The 24,888-nt window shown below is 38.3% G+C and overlaps 1 protein-coding gene across 1 annotated transcript in view; it reads right to left on the reverse strand.

Moving 5' to 3' along the window:
* Positions 1–24,888, reverse strand: part of KCNH8 (potassium voltage-gated channel subfamily H member 8) — a 383,990-nt gene that overhangs the window by 20,665 nt on the left and 338,437 nt on the right. Inside the window, exons 12-13 of the mRNA XM_023207239.2 lie at positions 5,264–5,302; positions 368–723 (exon numbers count right to left, since the gene is read on the reverse strand). Of these exons, the coding sequence (XP_023063007.1) occupies positions 368–723; positions 5,264–5,302 (395 nt within the window). The remainder of the gene's footprint in view (positions 1–367; positions 724–5,263; positions 5,303–24,888) is intronic.

A 24,888-nucleotide genomic window follows, 5' to 3' on the forward strand; every position in this document is an offset into this window, starting at 1 on the left:
GATCAAGCACTGAGGGGTTAACATTGATGGAGTTTGTTCCATTTCTTTTATTTTCATTATAAATAATAAAATCACAATGTAGGAATATACGTTTAACATAATAGGTAGTGCAAAATGAATAAAAGGAGTAAAGAAGGATTTCTGAACATTTAGTATTTTGAGAACATGACTAAAGCTATTTTGCCCATCCTGCATGCACACACACTTGCACATATACTCAAAAAACTGCCCACAAAACTCAGAAAAGCTGAGGATTCCAGGATAGGAATCTGTGGAGTAGAAAGGCTCAGAAGGCTGAAGGCAGGTACTACTCTGTGTAAAAGGCAGCCACGATCATGTGAGAAAGTTATATGATATGAACTCTTACCTTGGACTGAGGTCTGGGGGTCCAGCATTATTCAAAGTTGAAAGTTGCAATTTCAAGTTCTTCTCTTTCCTTTTATTGTGGTTGGGGGGTTCAATTTCTTGCTTGGTTTTGGGGGAATTTGACCTGGAGACTCTGATAGGTGAGTGAAAGGGCACCGTTCCCGAGGCCAGTTGCTTTAAGCTTAAGCCCAGGTAGGTTTTACTGCTTCCAATCTTCTTGTTGCGTGAAGAAGATCCCCTTGTGCAGATGGGAGAGAGAGAGGCTGTCTCCTCTTCCTCCCCCTCCTCCTCCTCTTCCTCATCTTCCACAATGGATGGGAGTCGCTTGTTGATGCTGCCGTTTCCCTTGGGCTCTGACTAAATTAGTGGATAATATGAATTAGTACAGACTACAAAGATCGCAGAAAAGGTATCTCATTAATGCTGGAGTTCTCATTTGAACAAAGTCAAATCTCTTAGAGACTTATTTTTCATTAAAAACTGAAGTCTCTGCAGATTTTGTTATTATTTTATCAGGTGCTAAAGGTCTTCCCACTTCTGCTCTTCTCCAGGTTTACCCTCTATGCTTTCTTGATTTTAGCCCCTGATTTTAACCCTCCTCTTGGTCTTTTAAACTGTCTTCATGGGGAGCCACGTGAAAGGTGCATTATACCAGGTTTGCAACTAGATTTTAATTCAGCCTGTCATTTGTAATAGTAGATGATGGCATACTCTTAGAAATAAAGACATTTTCCATTTTAATGGAGGGTCTTAGGCCTTGTTATTTAAAATTACAGGATCTTTATTGGAACTTTACATGGAGATTAACCAGCAAAATTCCATTATTCTTGAGAATAAAAAAAGCTTTCCTATTTTGGATCACATGAATGGAAGAAGATCAGAAGTATTCTCAGCTACTCTGCTTCCTGCTCTCCTTGTTCTTTCCAGTCACTAGTAGGAAAAGAAGCAAACCACCTGGTCTGCTTCCTTTGAAGAGCCTTGGAAAAGGAAGGAAAAATAGTCTTGCCAAAACCCATCCTGTAACTACTGGACTCTTGACTGGGATCATTCAACTTTGTAGACTAAGAAGAGGAAAGAAGGAGTGTGGGAAAAGACAATTGAGGTGATGATGGAAGGGCCAGGGCAGTAAACACAGCAAAGGCTAACTAGTGGCCCTCAACAGAGTCACTGTAATAATGTGTGCTTTTTGCTTTGCCCCAGACATGGCTTCTCTGCTCACTTTTCTGTGCCTCCGCCTTTTTTGAAAATTGATTTCCTTATACCCGATCATCAATAATTTATAATAAAAATAAGGCAAAAAACTGAAAATATCTAAGATTACTATTCAAACTCTGGGCTGTCATGGTTATTGACTTAAAGGAATAGTTGTTCTTTTGGTGTATAGGGATTTTGCTGTATATATTACAGGTATAATAAGAGATCTAACATTGCAGTGACTTGTAGGCAATAGCCCATTCAGTGTAGGCCATCGATGCTGAGTGAAATGTATAGTTTACTCACGAGGTTCTTGTACTTTAATCTCATTAGCTCAAAATTTCTTGAAGAAATGGTATTCTTACACTCATCTTTCCAAATACGTATGGTTATTTTAATTAATGGTGAGGCCATACTTTTTGTTTGTTTGTTTTGCTGGGATAGTCATGATGTTACTCTTGCTTGTTTTTCACAGCATTAAAACTCTGTGTTTTTAACAAAAATTGGGCCTACATGGAATTACAGGGGAACATTTGTACACTAGCATTGTTGGATAGAAAAATTAGTTTACCCAGCTAAAGACACAACAGGGCAAACTTAATCTTAGAAATGAGAAACAATGAGCGCATTCTCTAATTAGAATTCTGTTTACATTTGCATTGGCAAGTTAATCATTCCTTTGTTTCAAGAAGCCTCTATTGGCTCTAATTGAATTCTCTGACTAATAACCTGTCAAGTATTTGTACGTCTACAAGTTTGTGGAAATTTCATACCTCCATTTTGTCATGGAGACTTGGTGTCTTGGACAAGTTGCTTAGATACTGACTCACAATCAGAGCAGCAGACATTACTTATACCAATAATCAATTATCTCACCTGCCATCATTGCAGGCAGGAGCTAAGTTTATTATATTATTAAATATTCAGCCTCACATTAGCCTCCGTGCAGGAGTATCAGTTACTTTCTTCAGGCCATGTATATAAAAACAGCTGCTTTCTGCATGTAGCTGGATTCACCTGTTATACACTGCCATAAAGTTCAACCACAGATCTCTTCCTGCTCAACTGATGTATCTTTTCATTTTCTTCCTGGAAAATGCTTTCATGAAGGCACTAGGGTTTTTATACTCATAGTTAAACAAATCTAGAATTTGGTTCATGATACTTTGCTGGGACAGCCAGTTCAAAGTTACAAATGACTAGATTCCATCAAACCTGTCCTGACTAAAGGGGAAACAGAACAAAGTCTAGTGGTTGAAATGCATGAACTTTCAGTTACGCAGTCCTAAAAAAAAAAAAGTCCTGTGACTTCCTAGCTGTAACCTCGGTCAAACAATATAATTATTAAATTATTGGTTTCTTCATGTGTAAATTAGGAATGGTGTGAGGAAAACACTAGATATTAGATAATGAAAATCAAGCACTTAGCAATGTGCAATGAGTTTAATAAATGCTTGCCTACATGATGCTGATGATCATAAAGAAAATGAAAACATTTATACTGTGGCAAGTGCTACAAAGGGTTCTGGTTACTTCCTTTTATGCAATATCCTCCCTTCTTTCTTAGCTAACAGAACTCTCAGCAATGTACCCTCCACAAAGATTACCTTTCTCAGGTTCCCTTGCCACTTGGTTTGGCCATGAGACTAAGTTATGAGATGGTAGCATATAGTGAACAGGTTTTAAGAAATTTTTAGAAAGGCTCATAGAAACACTGTAACCTCTCTCTTACTCTTGCACATTTCTTTTGTTTGTACTCTGAAGTATGGATTAAGTGAATGTATATTCAGCAGCCCCCATGGAGAATGAAGAGATCTTGGAGAAGGAAACCATATTTTGAGAATGATGATGCAAAAATAATAAATAATACATCCTGGCACCTTATTGACACATGGGAGCTTTTATATTTTCCCTTTCTGGACTTGTCTACGAGAGGGAAACAACACCTGTTTTTCTGGTGGTTTTAACATTACAAATTAACTTCAGCCTAAATTATATAGGAAGATTTTGTTGTTGTTTAAAGTGTAGGATGTTGTAGTTTTGGGACAGATCTTCATTTTCAGAGTTCTATGAAAGGCAGAGGAATTCAAATTGAAGAATACAAAAATGTCTCTTTTTTTTTCATAAGAAAGGAAATATAGAAAGGTCTGGGGTGAAAGCAGTGTAGTAGAAAGGAAAACCTATCTGATGAGAAGAGTTAAGACATAAAGACATTTATGGAACATAAAGGCCTTTTTGCTTGTTGCTGAGGAGGATTTTGTAGAAATGAGAGAGAAAAGACAACTAGTGCCAGGAGAAACTTGAATGAAAGCACTGAAATGCTTTAAGAGCTTCTGAGAAGTTTCCCAATATAATATTAAAAGTGGGCCTGTAATCCTAGCACTTTGGGAGGTTGAGGCAGGCAGATCACTTGACGTCAGCAGTTCAAAACCAAGTTGGCCAACATGTTGAAACCCGTTTCTACAAAAAAAAAAACAAACAAACAAACAAAAAAAAAATTTGTGGTGTGTGGTGGGGCATGCCTGTAATCCCAGCTACTTGGGAGGTGGAGGCAGGGGAATCACTTGAACCCAGGAGGCAGAGGTTGCAGTGAGTCGAGATCACGCCACTGCAATCTAGCCTGTGCAACAGAGGGAGACTCATTCTATGATAAAGACACATGCACACGTATGTTTATTGTGGCACTATCCACAAGAGCAAAGACTTGGAACCAATCCAAATGCTCATTAATGATAGATTGGATTAAGACAATGTGGCACATATATACCATGGAATACTATGCAGCCATAAATAAGGATGACTTTGCAGGGACAAGGATGAAGCTGGAAACTATCATTCTCAGCAAACTATCACAAGATCAGAAAACCAAACACCACATGTTCTCACTCATAAATAGGAGTTGAACAATGACAGCACATGGACACAGGGAGGGGAACATCACACACCGTTGCCTGTCGGGGGTGGGGGGCTAAGGGAGGGATGACATTAGGAGAAATACCTAATGTAGGTGATGGGTCGATGGGTGCAGCAAACCACCAGGGCACATGTATACCTATGTAACAAAACTGCATGTTCTGCACATGTAACCCAGAACTTAGTATAATTAAAAAAAAAAATTAACCCTATTTGACCTTTCTCCACCATCATCTTCAGTAAATTCTTAATGTCTTCATAATGCATTATGTAATTTGATCTATTTGCATGCCTCTGTGTCACAGGATTATTGGTAATAAAAGTCTAGCTAATAATCTTAACAAATCAGTTTTTTCGGGAAACTTTTCTTGAAATTAGAGAGTTCTTAAAAGTTGAAACTGTTTTAAAAGTTCATTGAATCATAAAACGTAGTTCCAGAATATCTCTCAACCATATTTTTAGCATTATTGACATTTACAAGAAAAAGTTTGACTACCAATTTTAAATGCAATGAAAGTACTTTTAAGATCAACACACCTTAGGACTTTACATTTGGCATGTTTTGGTAACAAACTGCTTTATAACGATAACTATAAAATGCTTCCATGGAAATATGAGTTTTAATTCTCCTCTACACTCAAACTCAAGCAAGTCAGTTGCCACATCTCTCATTGGGAAGTCAAGTAGGGAAAGTAAAAAATAAATACATGAAATTCTGAAGAGAAAGACAGATTTATTAGTAATCCTCCAGATTTTAGATAAATATTTTTCTCTTTAACAAAAGCCATACCTGTGAGACCGTAGATTTGTTTGATAGTCTTGATATCACCTGAAAGAACAAACAGAAGTGTTAACCATTGTACGTCTTCTGGTGGTTTGGGGCTGGGTGAAATGCAGCAGGCAGAGGAAAGAGAAGTATGTACAGAGTCTGTGGGAGGGCAGGAGCACAGGAAGGGGTGTGGATCTACCTGTGCAAGCTAGAGAAGAGAAAACACCTTCTACAATGTGCCAAAAACAACTGCCTCATCCTACCCTCTAGGACCACTACTGATCAGGTGTGTGTAATAAGAAAAGGAGCACCAAGTTGAATGTCTACCACAGGATACCACACCTAGGACATAATGACCACAATAGTGGGCTTATTGGCTATATTTTCCACCTTGATGCTTTGTTCTCTCTTTTTTTTCTATATCTCCCTATTCTTCTTTCTTGCTATTTTGCTAAATTTGCTCATCTTCCTTGATTTTTCTTTCTGTCTCTGTGGAAATAGAAATCTATGAAATCGTTTCTTACTTAATATCATTACTTCTATTTATTGGCCTCTCTTTTTGCCTGAACGCTCATAGGCATGAGCTATCCATCCTGTTCCACTTGTTTTCCACTATCTCACTGTGGTAATCCCTGTGGACTAGGTTTCAGTTTACTGGGAATCCTAATCCCCTAATTGAATCAAATATTCCATTGATTACAAAAAAAGAAGAAAAACTGCTGCCAATCAGTGGTGATATGCCATCAATTGTAAGACAGATTTAAATTTCAGAGATGCTAAAGTTGGGGAAAATATATATATCTTACTCACTTAGGCTTGAATCTCAGGACACATTTTGTATAAAATCGAACTATGGCACTATAGAGGAATATATTAAAAACATGCACCTTCCACGATGTACAAAGAAGCTCTGGAAACAAAGATGACCTGGAAACATGCTTCTGATATTATCTACATTGTTTTTGCTCAAATATATTATTTCATTTTTATGTGGTAATAGATGCTATTAATTAACATGATTTTATTCACATGAAAAAAATTTGTACTTGAAAATGATCTGCCTAGAAAGCCAGACATATTTGGTAATTCTGTCACCCTACCCTCATTTTTTTCCCTAGATGATTAGGGAAATAGATCTGTTATATCTGTACAAATGCCAGGATCATTATTGCTGTGCAAATATATGTTTCATCAGTGTTTAATTTTATGATAGCAGTCAACGAATTCTACATCTGCTTAGCTGCCTAAATATGCATTAATCAGATGCATTTTAGACATAAGTTTTGTGATAATTCCCTAACTAAATGGTGACAAATAAAACAGCTGAATAGTTAAAAATGTGAAAAATAAAACAAAATTATGATGTTCTTGCTACTGTGGTAGACATGAAAACATGTTTGTAAAAAGCCTTTTATTTATAGCTTGGATTACAGAAGAACATCACAATGGGATTCAGGAAGCCTGAACACCTCCAATCACAGATACCCTTAGAGATATAAGAGAAAGATGCTGGCCTTAGCAGCTTCCAGCTGTCTGGTTTGCCACTAGATGAGTTCTGCCAAGTTGCTGAATCCCAGAGTCATTTTTCTATACTAGTGCTTTTCAAACATATTATGTGCACATGAATTACTTAGGGATCTCCTTAAAATGCAGATTCTGACATGGGAGGTCTGAGGTGAGGCCTGAAATTCCTAATTTCTAGTTAGCTCCCAGGTAATACTGGTGCTGCTGGCCCTGGAGACACATTTTGAGTAGTAAGAGCTTATGATCAACATTACAGTTATTATCATCCTATTTCCTATCAGTTATTTATCCATCATGTGATAAGAGCCCTTATAAGTGTTTCCCAGACATTATGCACATTAATTCCCACTGTGATCCTACAATATAGGTATTTTTAGTCTCTATTCTGCAGAAGAGGAAATAAAAGGACCAAATTAGAGTTAAGTGATTTGGTGATGGCTGCAAAGTAATAACTGACTAAGCAGAGAAATGAACACCAGATTGGCTGTTATTAAGGTCAAATGCAATGCTATATTTAAGTGTTCAGCATGCAATATATTTTTCTTCCTCCTACCTTTTGATACCTTTGATTACCCAAGGTAACCTTATCTCATCTTTCACCAAATGTACTGATGGTCAAGAGTCAAGCAGAATAAGCCTAGTACCAAAATCTGGCATAGACACAATGAAAATAGAAAACTTCAGGCCAATATCCCTGATGAATATAGACATAAAAATCCTCAACAAAATACCAGCAAACTGAATCCAGCAGCACATCAAAAAGTTCATACAGCATGATCAAGAAGGCTTTATTCCTGAGACGCAAGGCTGTTTTGACATACACAATTCAATAAATGTGATTCACCGCATAAACAGAATTAAAAGCAAAACCCGAATGATCATCTCAACAGATGCAAATAAAATCAACTTGCCTTCATGATAATAACCCAGATTAGTCGTCAGAGGAATATACCCGAAAATAGTAAGAGCCATCTCTTGGGCAGGTAGCAGCTCCATGTTTTCCTGGGACGTTGCGCCCACAGAGGCAGGCCTCGCCCCTGTTGCCTTCAGGCTTCCGGAGGGTGCGTGGTGACAAGGGACTGGTGCAGATCCCCATCACAATGCAGCTGCCCTGTGGAAAAAGCAGCCAGACCTTTTTCCACACAGGTCTCCGATCCTGCTTCTCCTTACGGGGCGGCCCTTGTGACCTGGGACTCCAACACAACTACCCTGTCCCCACCTGAAGTTGTCAGTTGGAGGTGGCTCTGCAGTTCTCAGAGCAGGAACTCCCAGAGAAAACCCACAATCCCTCTGCTATTGCAGCTGCAGTGGTACCGCCCTAACCGCTCTGGAGCTGGGGAAGGAACAAAGGGCCTAGTCACTATGCTGGCACCTTCAGCACACTACACACCATAAGATGAATCCAGACCCTCTTCCCTGTGAGCCCAGGTCCCCTACTCTTCATGAGGCAGGGCCTCTGGCTCCGGACCACAGATCAGCCTCCTCATCACAGCAGAGCACACCCACTGGTACTGGCTCTGAGGTTCCCTGGTGAGGGCTCCCAGAGGCAATCAACAGACCCTCTTGTCGTTGCCACAGCAGTGGTTCTGCTCCTGCTGTCCTTGGTATAGGGAAGAAACAGTCTGAGGGCTTCACATGTGCTCTGAGTACACCACAGCCACCATACAGGGAGAAGCTCAGTCTCTTCTCCCTATAAGCTCTTGAACCTCCATTCTTCACCAAGCAGGGCCGCCAGCTCAGGCCAGCAGTGCATTTGTCTCATCCCCTGACTGAACATTTCCAGTGGCAGGGGCTTTGTGTTTCTCTGAGACAGAGGTCCCAGAGACAACCGAAGGCCCACTCCCATGGCCACTGCAGAGTGGTACTGCTCTTGCTGCCCTCCGACTGGGAAAGGCACAAAGATCCTGAGTGCTTTAACCACACTTCTAGGAAGCTGCAGTTGCCCTCAGGAGAAGAGGCTAGTCTGTCTACCCTGTGACTTATCCACTCTCCCTGCTTGTTATCAGGTAGGGTGCCCCCAGCTTGGGCCCCCAGTGCAGCCACCCCAACCTTGACTGATTATACTGATTGGTAGCAACGCTGCATTTCTCTGGAGTGGAGCCCCCAGAGACAAGAGAAAGGCCCTCTGTCACAGCCACTGCTAAGGTCCCTGGCCTTGCTGCCTCCAAGCTGAGGAGGCCACATAAAGCCTGAGCTCAACCCAGAGTTGCAGTGTGCAGCCCAGGAGAGTCAAACTGAGATCTGCAGCCAGCACTCAAGTGGGAGAGGAGCTCACACTGTCCGAGTGCTGAGAGGGAGCACAGCTTCAATCATGAGGAAATACAGAGGAGCCACATGGCCAAGCAAGTGCCTACCTACTGGCCATTTCACTTAAAAGCACCACCTACTGGATCACAGCACAAACTTCAACACCAAAAATACTTTTGGTAATAGGCTCCTCTGTGAAACCAAAGACAAGAACTCAGCTAAAAATAAAGTCCCTGCACAAAGCCTCGGCCCTCTGAAAACATCCAGAAATGAAACCTACTGATTATACCCAAATTACACCACAGTTAGAGGAACACCAGCCCACACAGATGAGAAAGAACCAGCGTAAGAACTCTGGGAGCTCAAAAAGCCAGAGTGGCCTCTTTCCTCCAAACAACCACGCTAGTTCCCCAGCAAGGGTTCCTAACTGGGTTGAAATAGCTGAAATGCCAGAGATAGAATTCAGAATATGGATGGGAACATACACCATCGAGATTGAGGAGAAAGTCAGCACCCAATACAAAGAATCTAATGAGTACCATAAAATGATTCACGAACTGATGGATGAAATAGCCGTTATAAAACAGAAGCAAAGAGCTGAAAAACACACTACAAGAATTTTACAATGCAACCTCAAGTATTAACAGCAGAATAAACCAAGCTGAGGAAAGAATCTCAGAGTTCGAAAACTGGCTCTCTGAAAGAACTCAGTAAGACAGAAAATACATAAAAGAATAAAAAAAATGAACAAAACCTCTGAGAAATATGAAGTTATGTAAAGAGACCAACATCTATGAATCACTAGGTTCCTGAAAGAGCTAGGGAGAAAGCAAGCAACTTGGAAAACGTATCTCAGAATATCATCCAGGCAAACCTTCCCATCCTCACTAGACAGGCCAACATTCAAATTCAGAAAATGCAGAGAACTCCTGTGAGATACTACAAAGGAAGACATCCCCAAGAAAAATAGTCATCAGATTTTCCAAGATCGAAATGTAAGAAAAAATGTTGAAGGCAGTTAGAGAGAAGGGATAGGTCAGCTACAATGGGAACCCCATGAGGCTAACAGCAGACTTTTCAGTAGAAACTCGACAAACCAGAAGAAACTGGGGGCCTGTATCAACATTCTCTTTTTTAAAAAAGAGTTTATCTTAAGTTCAGGGGTACATGTGCACATTTATTATATAGGTAAATTTGTGTCACTGGGGTTTGGTGTACAGATTATTTCATCGCCCATGTACTAAGCCTAGTACCTGTTACTCATATTTTCTGATCCTCTCCCTCCTCCAATCCTTCACCCTCTGGTAGGTCCCAGTGTCTGTTGCTCCCCTCTTGGTGTCCATGTGTTTTCATCATCTAGTTCCCACTTACAAGTGAGAAAATGTGGCATTTGGTTTTCTGTTCCTGCATTAGTTTGCTTAGGATAATGGCTGCCAGCTCCATCCATGTTCATTTAGAGAACATGATCTCATTCTCTTTTATGGCGGTGTAGTATTCCATGGTATGTGTGTGTGTATGTATGTATGTGTATATATACGTATACACACATATATACGTACATATACATATATACACACATATACACATATATACACACACTATATATGTATATATACACACACACATATATATAATACATCTCATATTTTATTTTATCCAGTCTATCATCGATGGGCTTGTAGATTGATTCCATATCTTTGCTATTGTGAATAGTGCTACAATGAACATATGTGTGCATGTGTCTCTATGGTAGAACAATGTATATTCATTTGGGTATATACCCAGTAATGTGATTGCTGAGTTGAATGGTAGTTGTGCTTTTAGCTCTTTGAGGAATCTGCACACTGCTTTTCACAACAGTTGAACTAATTTACACTCCCACCAACAGTGCATTCTTCCTTTTTCTCTGCAATCTTTCCAGCATCTGTCATTTTCTGACTTTTTAATAATAGATATCTAACTGGTGTGAGATAGTATCTCATGGTTTTGATTTGTATTTCTCTAATGATCAGTGATATTGAGTTTTTTTTCCAGCATCTTTGTCATGAAATCTTTGCCAGGTCCTATGCCCAGAATGGTATTTGCCTGAGTTGCCTTCCAGGGTTTTTATAGTTGTGGGTTTTACATATAAGTCTTTAATCCATCTTGAGTTGACTTTTATATATGGCGAAAGAAAGGGGTCCAGTTTCACTCTTTTGCATATGGCTAGCCAGTTATCCCAGAACTATTTATTGAATAAGGAGTTCTTTCCCCATTGCTGGTTTTTGTCAGCTTTGTTGAAGATCAGATGGTTGTAGGTGTGTGGCCTTATTTCTGGACTCTCAATTCTGTTCCATTGACCTATATGTCTGTTTTTGTACCAGTACCTCAGCATTCTTAAAGAAAATAATTTTCAACCAAGAATTTTATATCCAGTCAAACTAAGCTTCATAAGTGGAGGAGAAATAAGATCCTTTTCAGATAAGTAAACGCTGAGGGAATTCATGACCACCAGGCCTGCCTTACAAGAGGTCCTGAAAGGAGCACTAAACATGGAAAGAAAAACAAACAACAAACAAACATACCAGCCACTACAAAAACACACTTAAGTACACAGACACTATAAAGCAACCATACAAACAGATCTATATAATAGCCAGCTAACAACATAAGAGGATGAAATCCACACATATAAATATTAACTTGGAATGTAGATGGGCTAAATGTTCCATTTAAAAGTAACAGAGTGTCAACGTGGAGAAAGAAGCAATACCCCCTGGTATGCCATCTTCAAGAGATCCATCTCACATGCAATGACAATCACAGGCTCAAAATAAAGGGATAAAGAAAAATCTACCAAGCAAATGGAAAACAGAAAAAGGCAGTGGTTGCTATCATAATTTCAGACAAAACAGACTTTAAACCAACAAAGACCAAAAAAGATAGTGTAGGACATTAAATAAAGAGTCTAATTCAACAAGAAGACCTAACTATCCTAAATATATATATACCCTCAAGAGAGGAGCACCAAATTCATAAAGAAAGTTCTTAGAGACCTACACAAAGACTTTGATTCCCATATAATAATAGTGGGAGACTTCAATATCCCACTGAGAGTATTAGACAGATTGTTCAGGCAGAAAATTAACAAAGATATTCAAGACCTGAATTCAACACTTGAATAAATGGACTTGTTAAGTGTCTACAAAACGCTACACCCAAATATACAAAACAACAGAATATACATTCTTCTCATTGCCATGTGGCACATATTCTAAAATCAATCACAAAATTAGACATAAAATAATCCTCAGTAAATTCAAAGAAACTGAAATCATACCAACTACATTCTTGGACCACAATGCATAAAAACAGAAATCATCATTAAGAAAATCTCTCAAAACCATACAATTACATGGAAATTAAACAACCTGCTCCTGAATGAGTCTTAGGTAAATAAGCTAAGGCAGAAATCTAAAAGTTATTTGAAACTAATGAGAACAAAGAAACAACATACCAGACTCTTTGGGACACAGCTAAGGCAGTGTTAAGAGGAAGTTTATAGCACTAAACAACCACATCAAAAAGTTAAAAAGATCTCAGATTAACAACCTAACATCATAACTAGAGAAACTAGAGAAGCAAAAGCAAACCAACCCCAAATATACCAGGAGATAAGAAATAACCAAAATTAGAGCTAAACTGAAGGAAATTAAGACATGAAAAATCATACAAAAGATTAATGAATCCAATAATTGGTTTTTAAAAAAATTAATAAGACAGACCATTAGCTAGACTAACAAAGGAAAGAAGAGAGAAAAGCCAAATAAACACAATTAGAAATAAAAAAGGGAATGTTACCACTGACCCTACAAGAATACAAAAAAACCCTCAGAGACTACTACAAACACCTCTATGCACACAAACTAGAAAATCCAGAAGAAACTGATAAATTCCTGGACACATACAACCTCCTAAAACTGAGCCAGGAGGAAATTAAATCCCTGAACAGACCAATAATGAGTTCCAAAATTGAATCAGTAATCAAAAGCTAACCAACCAAAAAAAGGTGCAGGACTAGACAGATTCACAACCAAATTACGCCAGATGTATAAAGAAGAGCTGATACCATTCTGACTGAAAGTGTTCCAAAAATTTGAGAAGGATAGACTCCTTCCTAACTCACATTCTATGAGGCCAGCATCATCCTGATACCAAAACCTGGCAGAGACACAACAAAAAAAGAAAATTTCAGGTCAATATCCTTGATGAACACAGACAAAAACCCTCAACAAAATACTAGCAAACTGAAACCAGCAGCACATCATAAAGCTAATTCACCATGATCAAGTAGGCTTTATCCCTGAGATGCAAAGTTGGTTCAACATATACAAATAAATAAATACGATTCATCACGTAAAGAGAATTAAAGTAAAAAACCCATGATTACCTCAATAGATACAGAAAAGGCGTTTGGTAAAATTCAACATCGCTTCATGTAAAAAACCCTCAATAAACTAGTCATTGAAGGAATATATTTTAAAATAATAAGAGTCATCTATAACAAATCCACAGCCAATATAATACTAAATGGGCAAAAGCTAGAAGCATTCTGTTGAAAACCAGAACAAGACAGGGATGCCCTCTATCATGACTCCTATTCAACATAGTACTGGAAGTCTTGGCCGGGGTAATAAGGCAAGAGAAACAAATAAACGGCTTCCAAATAAGAGAGAAAATCAAACTATCCCCGTGTGCAGACGACATAATTTTATATCTAGAAAACCCCATAGTCTCTGCCCAAAAGCTCTGTGATCTGATAAATAATTTCAGCAAAGTTTCAGGCACAAAATCAATGTACAAAATCAGTAGCATTCCTGTATACTAACAATATCCAATCTAAGAGGCAAATCAAGAATGTAATCTCATTTGCAATTGACACAAAAAGGGTAAAATACCAAGGAATACAGCTAACCACAGAGGTGAAAGATCTCTACAATGAGAATTATAAAACACTGCTCAAGGAAATCATAGATGACACAAACACATGGAAAAACACTCCATGCTCATGATTAGGAAGAATCAATATCATTAAAATGGCCATACTGCACGGGAGTAATTTACAGATGCTATTCCTATGAAACTGCCAATGACATTCTTCATGCAATTTAAAAAATATTTTAAAATTTGTGCAAAACTGAAAAAGAGCCCGAATAGCAAAGGCAATCCTAAGCAAAAGGACAAAGCTGAGGTATCATGTTACCTGACTTTAAGCTATATTACAAGGCTACAGTAACCAAAATAGCAGGGTCCTGGTACAAAACCAGACATATAGACCAATGGAACAGAATAGAGATCTCAGAAATAAGGCTACACACCTATAACCATCCGATCTTCAACAAAGCCAACAAAAACCAGCAATGGGGAAAGGACTCCCTATTCAGTAAGTGGTGTAAATGGTGCTGGGATAGCTGGCTAGCCATATGAAGAAGATTAAAACTGGACCCCTTCCTTACACCATAAACAAAAGTTAACTCAAGATGAATTAAAGACTTAAATGTGAAACCCAAAACTATAAAAACTCTGGAAGACAACCTAGGCAATACCACTCTGGACATAGGACCTGGCAAAGATTTCATGAAAAAGATGCCAAAAGCAATTGTAACAAAGGCAATAATTGACAAGTGGGAACTAATTAAAGTATGGAGCTTCTGCATAGCAAAAGAAACTATCAGCAGAGTAAAAAGACAACTTACAGAACGGGAGAAAAGATTTGCAAAGTGTGCATCCAACAAAAGTGTTATATCCAGAATCTATAAGGAACTTACACAAATTTACAAGCAAAAAAAAAAACCCCATAAAAAAGTGGGCAAAGGATAGGAACAGCCACTTTTCAGAAGAAGACATACAAGTGACTAGAAAACATATGAAAAAATGCTCATCATTACTAACCATTAGAGAAGTGCAAATCAAATCCACGATGAGATAGTATTTCACAGCAGTCAGAATGGCCATTATTAAATTTGAAAAATAAATGCTAGTGAGGTTACGGGGGAAAAGGAACACTTATATACTGTTGGTAAGAGTATACATTAGTTCAACTATTGTGGAAAGAAGTGAGGTGATTCCTCAAAGAGCTAAAAACAGAACTACCAATTGATCCAGCAATCCCATTACCAGGTCTATAGCCAAAGGAATATACATTATTTTACCATAAAGACACATGCATGCATATGTTCACTGCAGCACTGTTCACAATAGCAAAGACATGGAGTCAACCTAAATGGTCATAAATAGAAGACTGAATGTATTAGTTCATTTTCATGCTGCTGATAAAGATATACCCAAGACTGGGAAATATACAAAAGAAAGAGGTTTATTGGACTTACAGTTCCACATGGCTTAAGAGTACTCACAATCATGACAGAAGGCAAGGAGGAGCAAGTCACATCTTATATGGATGACAGCAGGCAAAGAGAGAGCTTGTGTAGGTAAACTCCTGTTTTTAAAGTCATTGGCTCTCATGAGATCCATTTACCATCAAGAGAACAGCAACAGAAAGGCCCACTCCCATGATTCAATCATCTCTCACTGGGTCCCTCCAACAACACATGGGAATTGTGGGAGCTACAAGACGAGATTTGGGTGGGGACACATATCACTGGATAAAGTAAATGTGGTACATATACACTATGGAATACTAGGCAGCCACAAAAGAGAATGAGATCCTGCCCTTTGCAGCAACATGGGTGGAGCTGGAGGCAATTATCCTAAGCAAACTAACACAGGAACAGAAAATCAAATACTGCATGTTCTCACTTATAAGTGGTACTAAAAACAAGAAAACAAAGAAGAGAACAACAGACACTGGGGCCTACTTGAGGGTGAAGAGTGACCGTAGGCAAAGGATCAGAAAAAATATCTTTTGGGTACTAGGCTAGTACATGGCTGATGAAATAATCTATATACCAAAACTCTGTGATACACAGTTTATGTATATAGCAAACCTGCACATGTACCCCTGAACCTAAAATAAAAGTTATAATAAAACAAGCTATATTAATGGTTCATCACGTAAAAATGTAATTTGTAATATAAATAACATAAGAAGAATAATGCCATGTAGAGCAGGAAAAATAATAATAATAATAAGACTCATCAATAATAAAGCCACCATCAATATCACATGGAATGAGCAAAAGCTAAAACCATTCCCCTTGAAAACTGGAACAAGAGAAAGATGCTGTATTTGTCAATTTTCACACTGCTATAAAGATACTACCTAAGACTGGGTAATTTATAAAGAAAAGGGATTTAATTGACTCACAGTTCTGCATGGCTGGGGAGGCCTCAGAAAACCTACAGTCATGGCAGAAGGGGAAGCAGGCACATCTTACATGGCAGCAGGCATGAGAGACAAGTAAGTGTGTGATTCTCTCTGCCATTTACAGAACCATCAGATCTAATTCACTCACTATCACGAGAGCAGCATGGAGAAAACTGCCCCATAATCCAATCACTTCCCACCAGGTCTACCCCTAAACACCTGGGGATTACAATTCAAGATAAGATTTGGGTGGGGACACAAAACCTAACCATATAAGATGCCCACTCTCACTGTTCCTGTTCAACATAGTACTGAAAGTCCCAGCCAGAACAGTTAAGAAAGAGAAAGAAATAAAAGGCATCCAAACAGGAAGACAAGAGGTCAAACTGTCTCTCTTTGTGATGATATTACTGTATATCTAGAAATCCCTAAAGACTCTGCCAAGAGGCTACAAGAATTAATAAACAATTTTAGTAAGGTTTTAGGATACAAAAATCAATATACAAAAATCAGTAGCATTTCTATACACCAATAATATCAAGGCTAAGAGTTAAATCAAGAACACAATCTCATTTAATACAGCCGCAACGAAAATGAAATACCTAGAAAAACAGCTAATCAAAGAGGTGCAGGATTTCTACGAGGAAAATCACAAAAGTCAGAAATCACACACACACACACACACACGAAAAAACATTCCATGCTCAAGGACTAGAAGAACCAGTGTCATGAAAATGACCATGCTGGCCAAAGCAACTTACAGATTCAATGCTACGCCTATCGAACTACCAATATCATTCTTCAAAAAATTAGAGCAAACTATTCTAAAATTCATATGAAACCAAAAAAGAACCCAAACAGCAAAAGCAATTCTAAACAACAACAACAAAAATGAACCTGGAGGCATCACACTACCTGACTTGTAACTACACCATAAGGCTATAATGATCAAGCAGCATGGTACTGGTACAAAAACAGACACACAGACCGATGGAACAGAATAGAAGACTCAGAAATGAAGCCACATGTTTAAAACCTCTGATCTTCCACAAGATTGCCAAAAATAAGCAATGGGAAAGGACTCCCTATTCAATAAATGGATAGCCATATGCATAAGAATGAAACTAGATCCCTATCTACACATCCAAAATTAACTCAAGATGGATGAAAGATAGAAGTATAAGACCTAAAATTTTAAATATCTTAGATGAAATCCTAGGAAGTACTCTTCTTGACATTAGTGTTGGCAAAGGATTTTTTGCCAAGTGTCCAAAAGCAATTGCAGTGAAAACAAAAAAATGACAAGTACTATCTAATTAAACTAAAGAGCTTCTGCATAACAAAAGAAACTATCAAGAGAGTAAACAGACAACCGACAGAATGGGATAAAATATTTACCAACTACACATCTGAAAAAGGTCTGATTATCCAGAATCTATAAGAAACTTAAATTTACAAGCAAAAACCAAACAACTCTATTAAAAAGTGGGCAAAAAGACATGAACAGATTCCTCTCAAAAGAAGACACACAAGTGGCCAACAAACATATGAAAAAAGCTATCATCACTAATCATCAGAGAAATGCAAATCAAAATCACAATGAGATACCATTTCACACTAGTCAGAACAGCTATTATTAAAAAGTCAAAAAACAACAGATGCTGGCAAAGCTGTGGAGAAAAGGAAACGCTGTTGCTGGGAATGTAAATTAGGTCAGTCACTGTGGAAAGCAGTTTGGAGATTTCGCAAAAAATGAAGAACTATTATTTGACCCAGCAATTCCATTACTGGTGCATATCCAAAGGAAAATAGATCACTATACCAAAAAGATATGTTTACTCATATATTCATTGCTGCACTACTTACTATAGCGAAGACAGAATCAGCATAGGTGACCATCAGTGGTGGACTGGATAAAGAAAATGTGGTACATATCCACCACAGTAATAAATTACCATAGTAATACAGTCATAAAATAGAATGAAATCATGTCTTTCACAGCAACATGGATGAATCTGGAGGCAAGAATCCTCAGTAAGCTAATGCAGGGACAGAAAACCAAATACCACATGTTCTCATTTACAAATGGGAACTAAACAATGAGTACACATGTACATAAACATAGGAATAATAAACACTGGGAACTGCTAGAGAGAGTGGGGAGGGGGGTATGGGTTGAAAATCTACTTGTTGGGTACTATGCTCACTACCTTGGTACAATATCCCCATGTAATAAACCTGCCCATGTACCCTGTATATCTAAAATAAAGGCTGAACATTTTTTAAAAAGTGTGAGGCATAATCAAGTGTACTTCATTCACACACGCACTCACACATATATATGCATATAATCAGTAATTTTCCAGCAATCTGAGAGACTCTCTGAATAATTCCAGATGATTAACACTTCATACCAATCCAGATTCTGACGGGAATTTTTTTTATTGGAAACTCAGCATTTTAAAGCTAGAAGTGACCGCAGACTGTCTGCTGAAATGATTTCTTTACTTGAATGTCTTGAGTAGCTTTCTTTTTTTTATTTATTCAAAAGTTTATTCAAAAGAATATAGCAGTTAAAAACATTTTCTTGTGATAAAACTGAAGGTTGAGAATAGTTTCTAAACATAAGATTAAATGTAAATTTAAATATTGTTTAGAAAAAGTGACATGGTCTTCAAACTTACACCTGAATCCCTGAATAGACCAATAGTAGGCTCTGAAATTGAGGCAATAATTAATAGCCTACCAACCAAAAAATGTTCAGGATGAGACGGATTCACAGCCAAATTCTACCAGAGGTACAAGGAGGAGTTGGTACCATTCCTTCTGAAACTATTCCAATCAATAGAAAAAGAGGGAATCCTCCCTGACTCATTTTACGAGGCCAACATACCTGATACCAAAGGCTGACAGAGACACAACAAAAAAAGATAATTTTAGACCAATATCTCTGATGAACATCGATGCAAAAATCCTCAATAAAATACTGGCAAACCAAATCCAGCAGCATATCGAAAAGCTTATCCACCATGATCAAGTGGGCTTCATCCCTGGGATGCAAGGCTGGTTCAACATATGCAAATTAATAAACGTAATCCAGCATATAAAGAGAACCAAAGACAAAAACCACGTGATTATCTCAATAGATGCAGAAAAGGCCTTTGACAAAATTCAACAGCCCTTCATGCTAAAAACGCTCAATAAATTCGGTATTGATGGAACGTATCTCAAAATAATAAGAGCTATTTATGACAAACCCACAGCCAATATCATACTGAATGGGCAAAAACTGGAAAAATTCCCTTTGAAAACTGGCACAAGACAGGGATGCCCTCTCTCACCACTCCTATTCAACATAGTGTTGGAAGTTCTGGCTAGGGCAATCAGGCAAGGGAAAGAAATAAAGGGTATTCAGTTAGGAAAAGAAGAAGTCAAATTGTCCCTGTTTGCAGATGACATGATGGTATATTTAGAAAACCCCATCGTCTCAGCCCCAAATCTCCTTAAGCTGATAAACAACTTCAGCAAAGTCTCAGGATACAAAATCAATGTGCAAAAATCACAAGCATTCTTATACACTAGTAACAGACCAATAGAGAGCTAAATCATGAATGAACTCCCATTCACAATGGCTTCAAAGAGAATAAAATACCTAGGAATCCAACTTACAAGGAATGTAAAGGACCTCTTCAAGGAGAACTACAAACCACTGCTCAGTGAAATAAAAGAGGACACAAACAAATGGAAGAACATACCATGCTCATGGATAGGAAGAATCAATATTGTGAAAATGGCCATACTGCCCAAGGTAATTTATAGATTCAATGCCATCCCCATTAAGCTACGAATAACTTTCTTCACAGAATTGGAAAAAACTGCTTTAAAGTTCATATGGAACCAAAAAAGAGCCCGCATTGCCAAGACAATCCTAAGCCAAAAGAACAAAGCTGGAGGCATCACGCTACCTGACTTCAAACTATACTACAAGGCTACAGTAACCAAAACAGCATGGTACTGGTACCAAAACAGATATGTAGACCAATGGAACAAAACAGAGTCCTCAGAAATAATACCACACATCTACAGCCATCTGATCTTTGACAAACCTGACAAAAACAAGAAATGGTGAAAGGATTCCCTATTTAATAAATGGTGCTGGGAAAATTGGCTAGCCATAAGTAGAAAGCTGACACTGGATCCTTTCCTTACTCTTTATTCGAAAATTAATTCAAGATGGATTAGAGACTTAAATGTTAGACCTAAAACCATAAAAACCCTAGAAGAAAACCTAGGTAATACCATTCAGGACATAGGCATGGGCAAGGATTTCATGTCTAAAACACCAAAAGCAATGGCAACAAAAGCCAAAATTGACAAATGGGATCTAATTAAACTAAAGAGCTTCTGCACAGCAAAAGAAACTACCATCAGAGTGAACAGGCAACCTACAGAATGGGAGAAAATTTTTGCAATCTACTCATCTGACAAAGGGCTAATATCCAGAACCTATAAAGAACTCAATCAAATTTATAAGAAATAAACCAACAACCCCATCAAAAAGTGGGGAAAGGATATGAACAGACATTTCTCAAAAGAAGACATTCATACAGCCAACAGACACATGAAAAAATGCTCATCGTCACTCGCCATCAGAGAAATGCAAATCAAAACCACAATGAGATACCATCTCACATCAGTTAGAATGGCAATCTTTAAAAAGTCAGGAAACAACAGGTGCTGGAGAGGATGTGTAGAAATAGGAACACTTTTACATTGTTGGTGGGACTGTAAACTAGTTCAACCATCATGGAAAACAGTGTGGCGATTCCTCAAGGATCTTGAACTGGAAATATCATTTGACCCAGCCATCCCATTACTGGAGATACACCCAAAGGATTATAAGTCATGCTGCTATAAAGACACATGCACATGTATGTTTATTGCAGCACTATTCACAATAGCAAAGACTTGGAATCAACCCAAATATCCATCAGTGACAGACTGGATTAAGAAAATGTGGCACATATACACCATGGAATACTATGCAGCCATAAAAAAGGATGAGTTCATGTCCTTTGTAGGGACATGGATGCAGCTGGAAACCATCATTCTCAGCAAACTGTCGCAAGAACAGAAAACCAAATACCACATGTTCTCACTCATAGGTGGGAACTGAACAATGAGATCACTTGGACACAGGAAGGGGGACATCACACACTGGGTCCTATTGTGGGGAGGGGGGCAGGGGGAGGGATAGCATTAAGAGATATACCTATTGTAAATGACGAGTTAATGGGTGCAGCACACCAACATGGCTCATGTATATACATGTAACAAACCTGCATGTTGTGCACATGTACCCTAGAACTTGAGTAGCTTTCTTAAAAAAAAAAATCCACTGTGCTCACTACAGTGAGTCTCTTATAGCTGGTAGTGGATGGAACCCAGTGATCCAGTGTTTTCCACAAGTCTCCAGGTTAGATGTGAAACCATTCAGTTAGTTCTCTCACTTTAGAAACATGTATACTATTGCTCAGGGAGATGAGATTACTTGCTCACTTTAAGGGGGGAGACCACCCCTCATATTGTCTTATGCCCAATTTCTGCCTCCAAAGAAAGAAGAAGTGAAAACTAAAATGCAAAAATGAAATCCATAGGCAAACCGCCCTGTGCCACACCCTGGGGCCTGGTAGTTAAAGATCAACCCCTGACCTAATTGGTTACATTATCTGTAGATTACAGACATTGTATGGAAAAGCGCTGTGAAAATCTCTGTCCTGTTCTGTTCCATTCTAATTACCAGTTCAGGTGCATGCAGCTCCCAGTCACGTACTCCCTGCTTGCTCAATCAATCACAATCCTCTCACATGGACCGCCTTAGAGTTGTAAGCCCTTGAAAGGGACAGGAATTGCCCACTCGGAGAGCTTGGTTTTTGGAGATGTGAGTCTGCCGAGGTTTCCAGCTGAATAAAGCTCTTTCGTTCTACAATTTGGTGTCTGAGGGGTTCTTGTCTGTGGCTCTTCCTGCTACAACTTCATCCATCAAGTTAAGAACAGAATGTCTATCATAGGCCATGCGTCCTGACTCTCAGTGTTCCTTACCCAACCATAAGTTTTCTCAGGTACTTTCTCCAGCAGTTAATGCTGTTACTTGGGCTGAAATAAATGCCCGATGTACTGCAGAATTTAATCCAGCACAGGGTTTTGATGATTCCCATAAAGCCGACCCAAATAGCTCAAGATGCGAGGTTGCTCAAGCACTGCTTTAACCTTTTCTGGGTCATAGATTTTTCTGGAAATGTGATGCATTACAGACTTTCTCTCCTCAGGAAAAAATGCATGAATACAAACTTTGAACAGAAAAACTTTATTGACCCCAATTTTCTTGTTCTAACATCTAGAAGAGGACTCAGAAATTTCAAATGTTTTGAAGAGGGCAGTCTTATCCAATTTTGAGTCCCTTCTACATAAAATTTTTACATCTTTTACACAACATGAAGAACTTCTTGTCATCTCTAATCTCTACTGGGGATAACTTAAAAAAAAAAGACTAGACTTCTAGAGGCTGGAGAAACAAAAAGGAAGTAAATTAAACAAAAGAGAATAAATGGAACTCATTGCAATGAAGCCTTTGGGGAGGATAAGACAGTACTTATGAGTATAATATATATTATTTAGGTGATAAATACATTAAAAGCGGTGATTCTCCCTAGGCAATATATCTATGTAACAAAATTAAACCTGTAACCCATAAATTTATAGAAATAAAAAACAAAATCAATGAAGTCTCGAGAGAGATAAAGAAGACTGAGGGTTAGCCTACTGAAACCTTAGAATTGTGAACCAAATGTGGGCAAGAAAGACTGGTCTTGGCATAATGAACAGTGGTAAGGCTCTATAACCTTGTAGAGTGGGAAAGAAATATAATCTCAGCCACACAGTCAGTTGATTTAAGAAGTTTCCACATAGCTTTTCTTTTCCTTTCTCTCCCTATCCTAACCACCTAAATTGCTCTATCACTTTGTGAACACACTGGGAACTGAGAGGGAGGACTCTTAAATTGGAAAGATAATTGTTTTTTTGGCATGAAGAACCAGACAGAGAAAATATAGTTTCTTAGTACTCATACTATCTGTAACAAAAAAAGCAAAACAAATTCACAACTTTTTTTTTTTCTTAAACTGTGGAGAGAAGTCCTCAACATTCTACTATTGAGCTTGAATTGCAAATGAAATCAAGCATACCAGGCACATGGATAGCAATTTTACAGGTGAAAAGTGCTATTGTATTCTCTAATGTTGTCTTTATTCCACTGAATGAAGACATTTCTATAAGAGCTCCCATAGGCTCATACTTGACTTTGGCTATTCAACCTATATTTGCCTTAAATTCTTAAATTCCTCATTGGTAAATATTCCTAATAGAATTTCCACTAATTACTGTAGTTGGGAAGGCAGTTCTTTGATTTATTTCATCTATTTCTCTAACTCATTAAATGCCTCTGAATCCTGACAGATGGTACTATGGTAACACACAATGTTTGGGACCCAGCCTTTTGTGGGATGATAATGCTTCACCTTTGAAAGGATTTTAAGTGGTTTTTCAGTCCTGTTGAGGCAGAAGGAAGTTTACTCTCAAGCTTCTTTCCAGAGGCTGAACCACCAAGAAGTTGACTACTGTGAAGCAAGGAAAGAAGCAAGCATTGCAGAACCCACAGCCTGGGCCTATGAAACCTAAACTGTAATCTAGTAGGACAGTGGCCCAGGGAAGATAGGAAATCTATTTGCAATGTTTACATGATGTGTAGGTCAGAATTTACAAGCCCTTGTTTGAGTCTGAAAATGTCCTCTCAATAAGGAATCTCATAAGACACTAAATGCTCCGGTAGGAATGTTATCTACAGTTGAATGCTCAATTGGGAAATGTGACGTGTATTATAAGGTTCTTCTTTCTGACTGATTCGTGATATCTTCTGCCTCAATAATAACAGAGGAACATGTGTTCCCATTCAGAAAAAGAGATCATTCCATATTTTATCTTATTTACCGGACGGCAACATAACCAGTAGTGGTGACTGTTTGGGATAAGGAGAATATGAACGAAGCATACTCACAAATAAATCCATGACTCTCATAGTTAAAATGTCCACTCCTGCAAAATCATAATAAATGTCATATAATAGAGACACCACAAATCAGCAGGTCCCTTTTTCATTTCTAATCTGTTTCTTCTTCTTGTAGACTCATCTGGAGGTGCCCATAAATAGTAAATAACACCCATGGCAGGTGTAATGGGGACAGGAAATAGAAACCTCTGGAGGAAGGATAGGCTTTGAATAAGGGAGCACTAATGTACAAGTAAACAAATCTGACATTTCACCACCATCTAATCTAAAGAAGAGATTTTTTGAGGATGGCCTGAAACTCTAAGTGAGTAACACAGTCTCTACTACATTTCCTTTGCTTGTTGTGTAACTTAGAAAAGACATTTTTAATGAAAGAACTGATGATATTTTAACATTTTCCAATTTCACCCTGAGCTTTGAGATCAAGATTAACTATTAAGACTT

Source organism: Piliocolobus tephrosceles, chromosome 2 (genome assembly GCF_002776525.5).
Source record: "Piliocolobus tephrosceles isolate RC106 chromosome 2, ASM277652v3, whole genome shotgun sequence".
NCBI lineage: Eukaryota > Metazoa > Chordata > Mammalia > Primates > Cercopithecidae > Piliocolobus > Piliocolobus tephrosceles.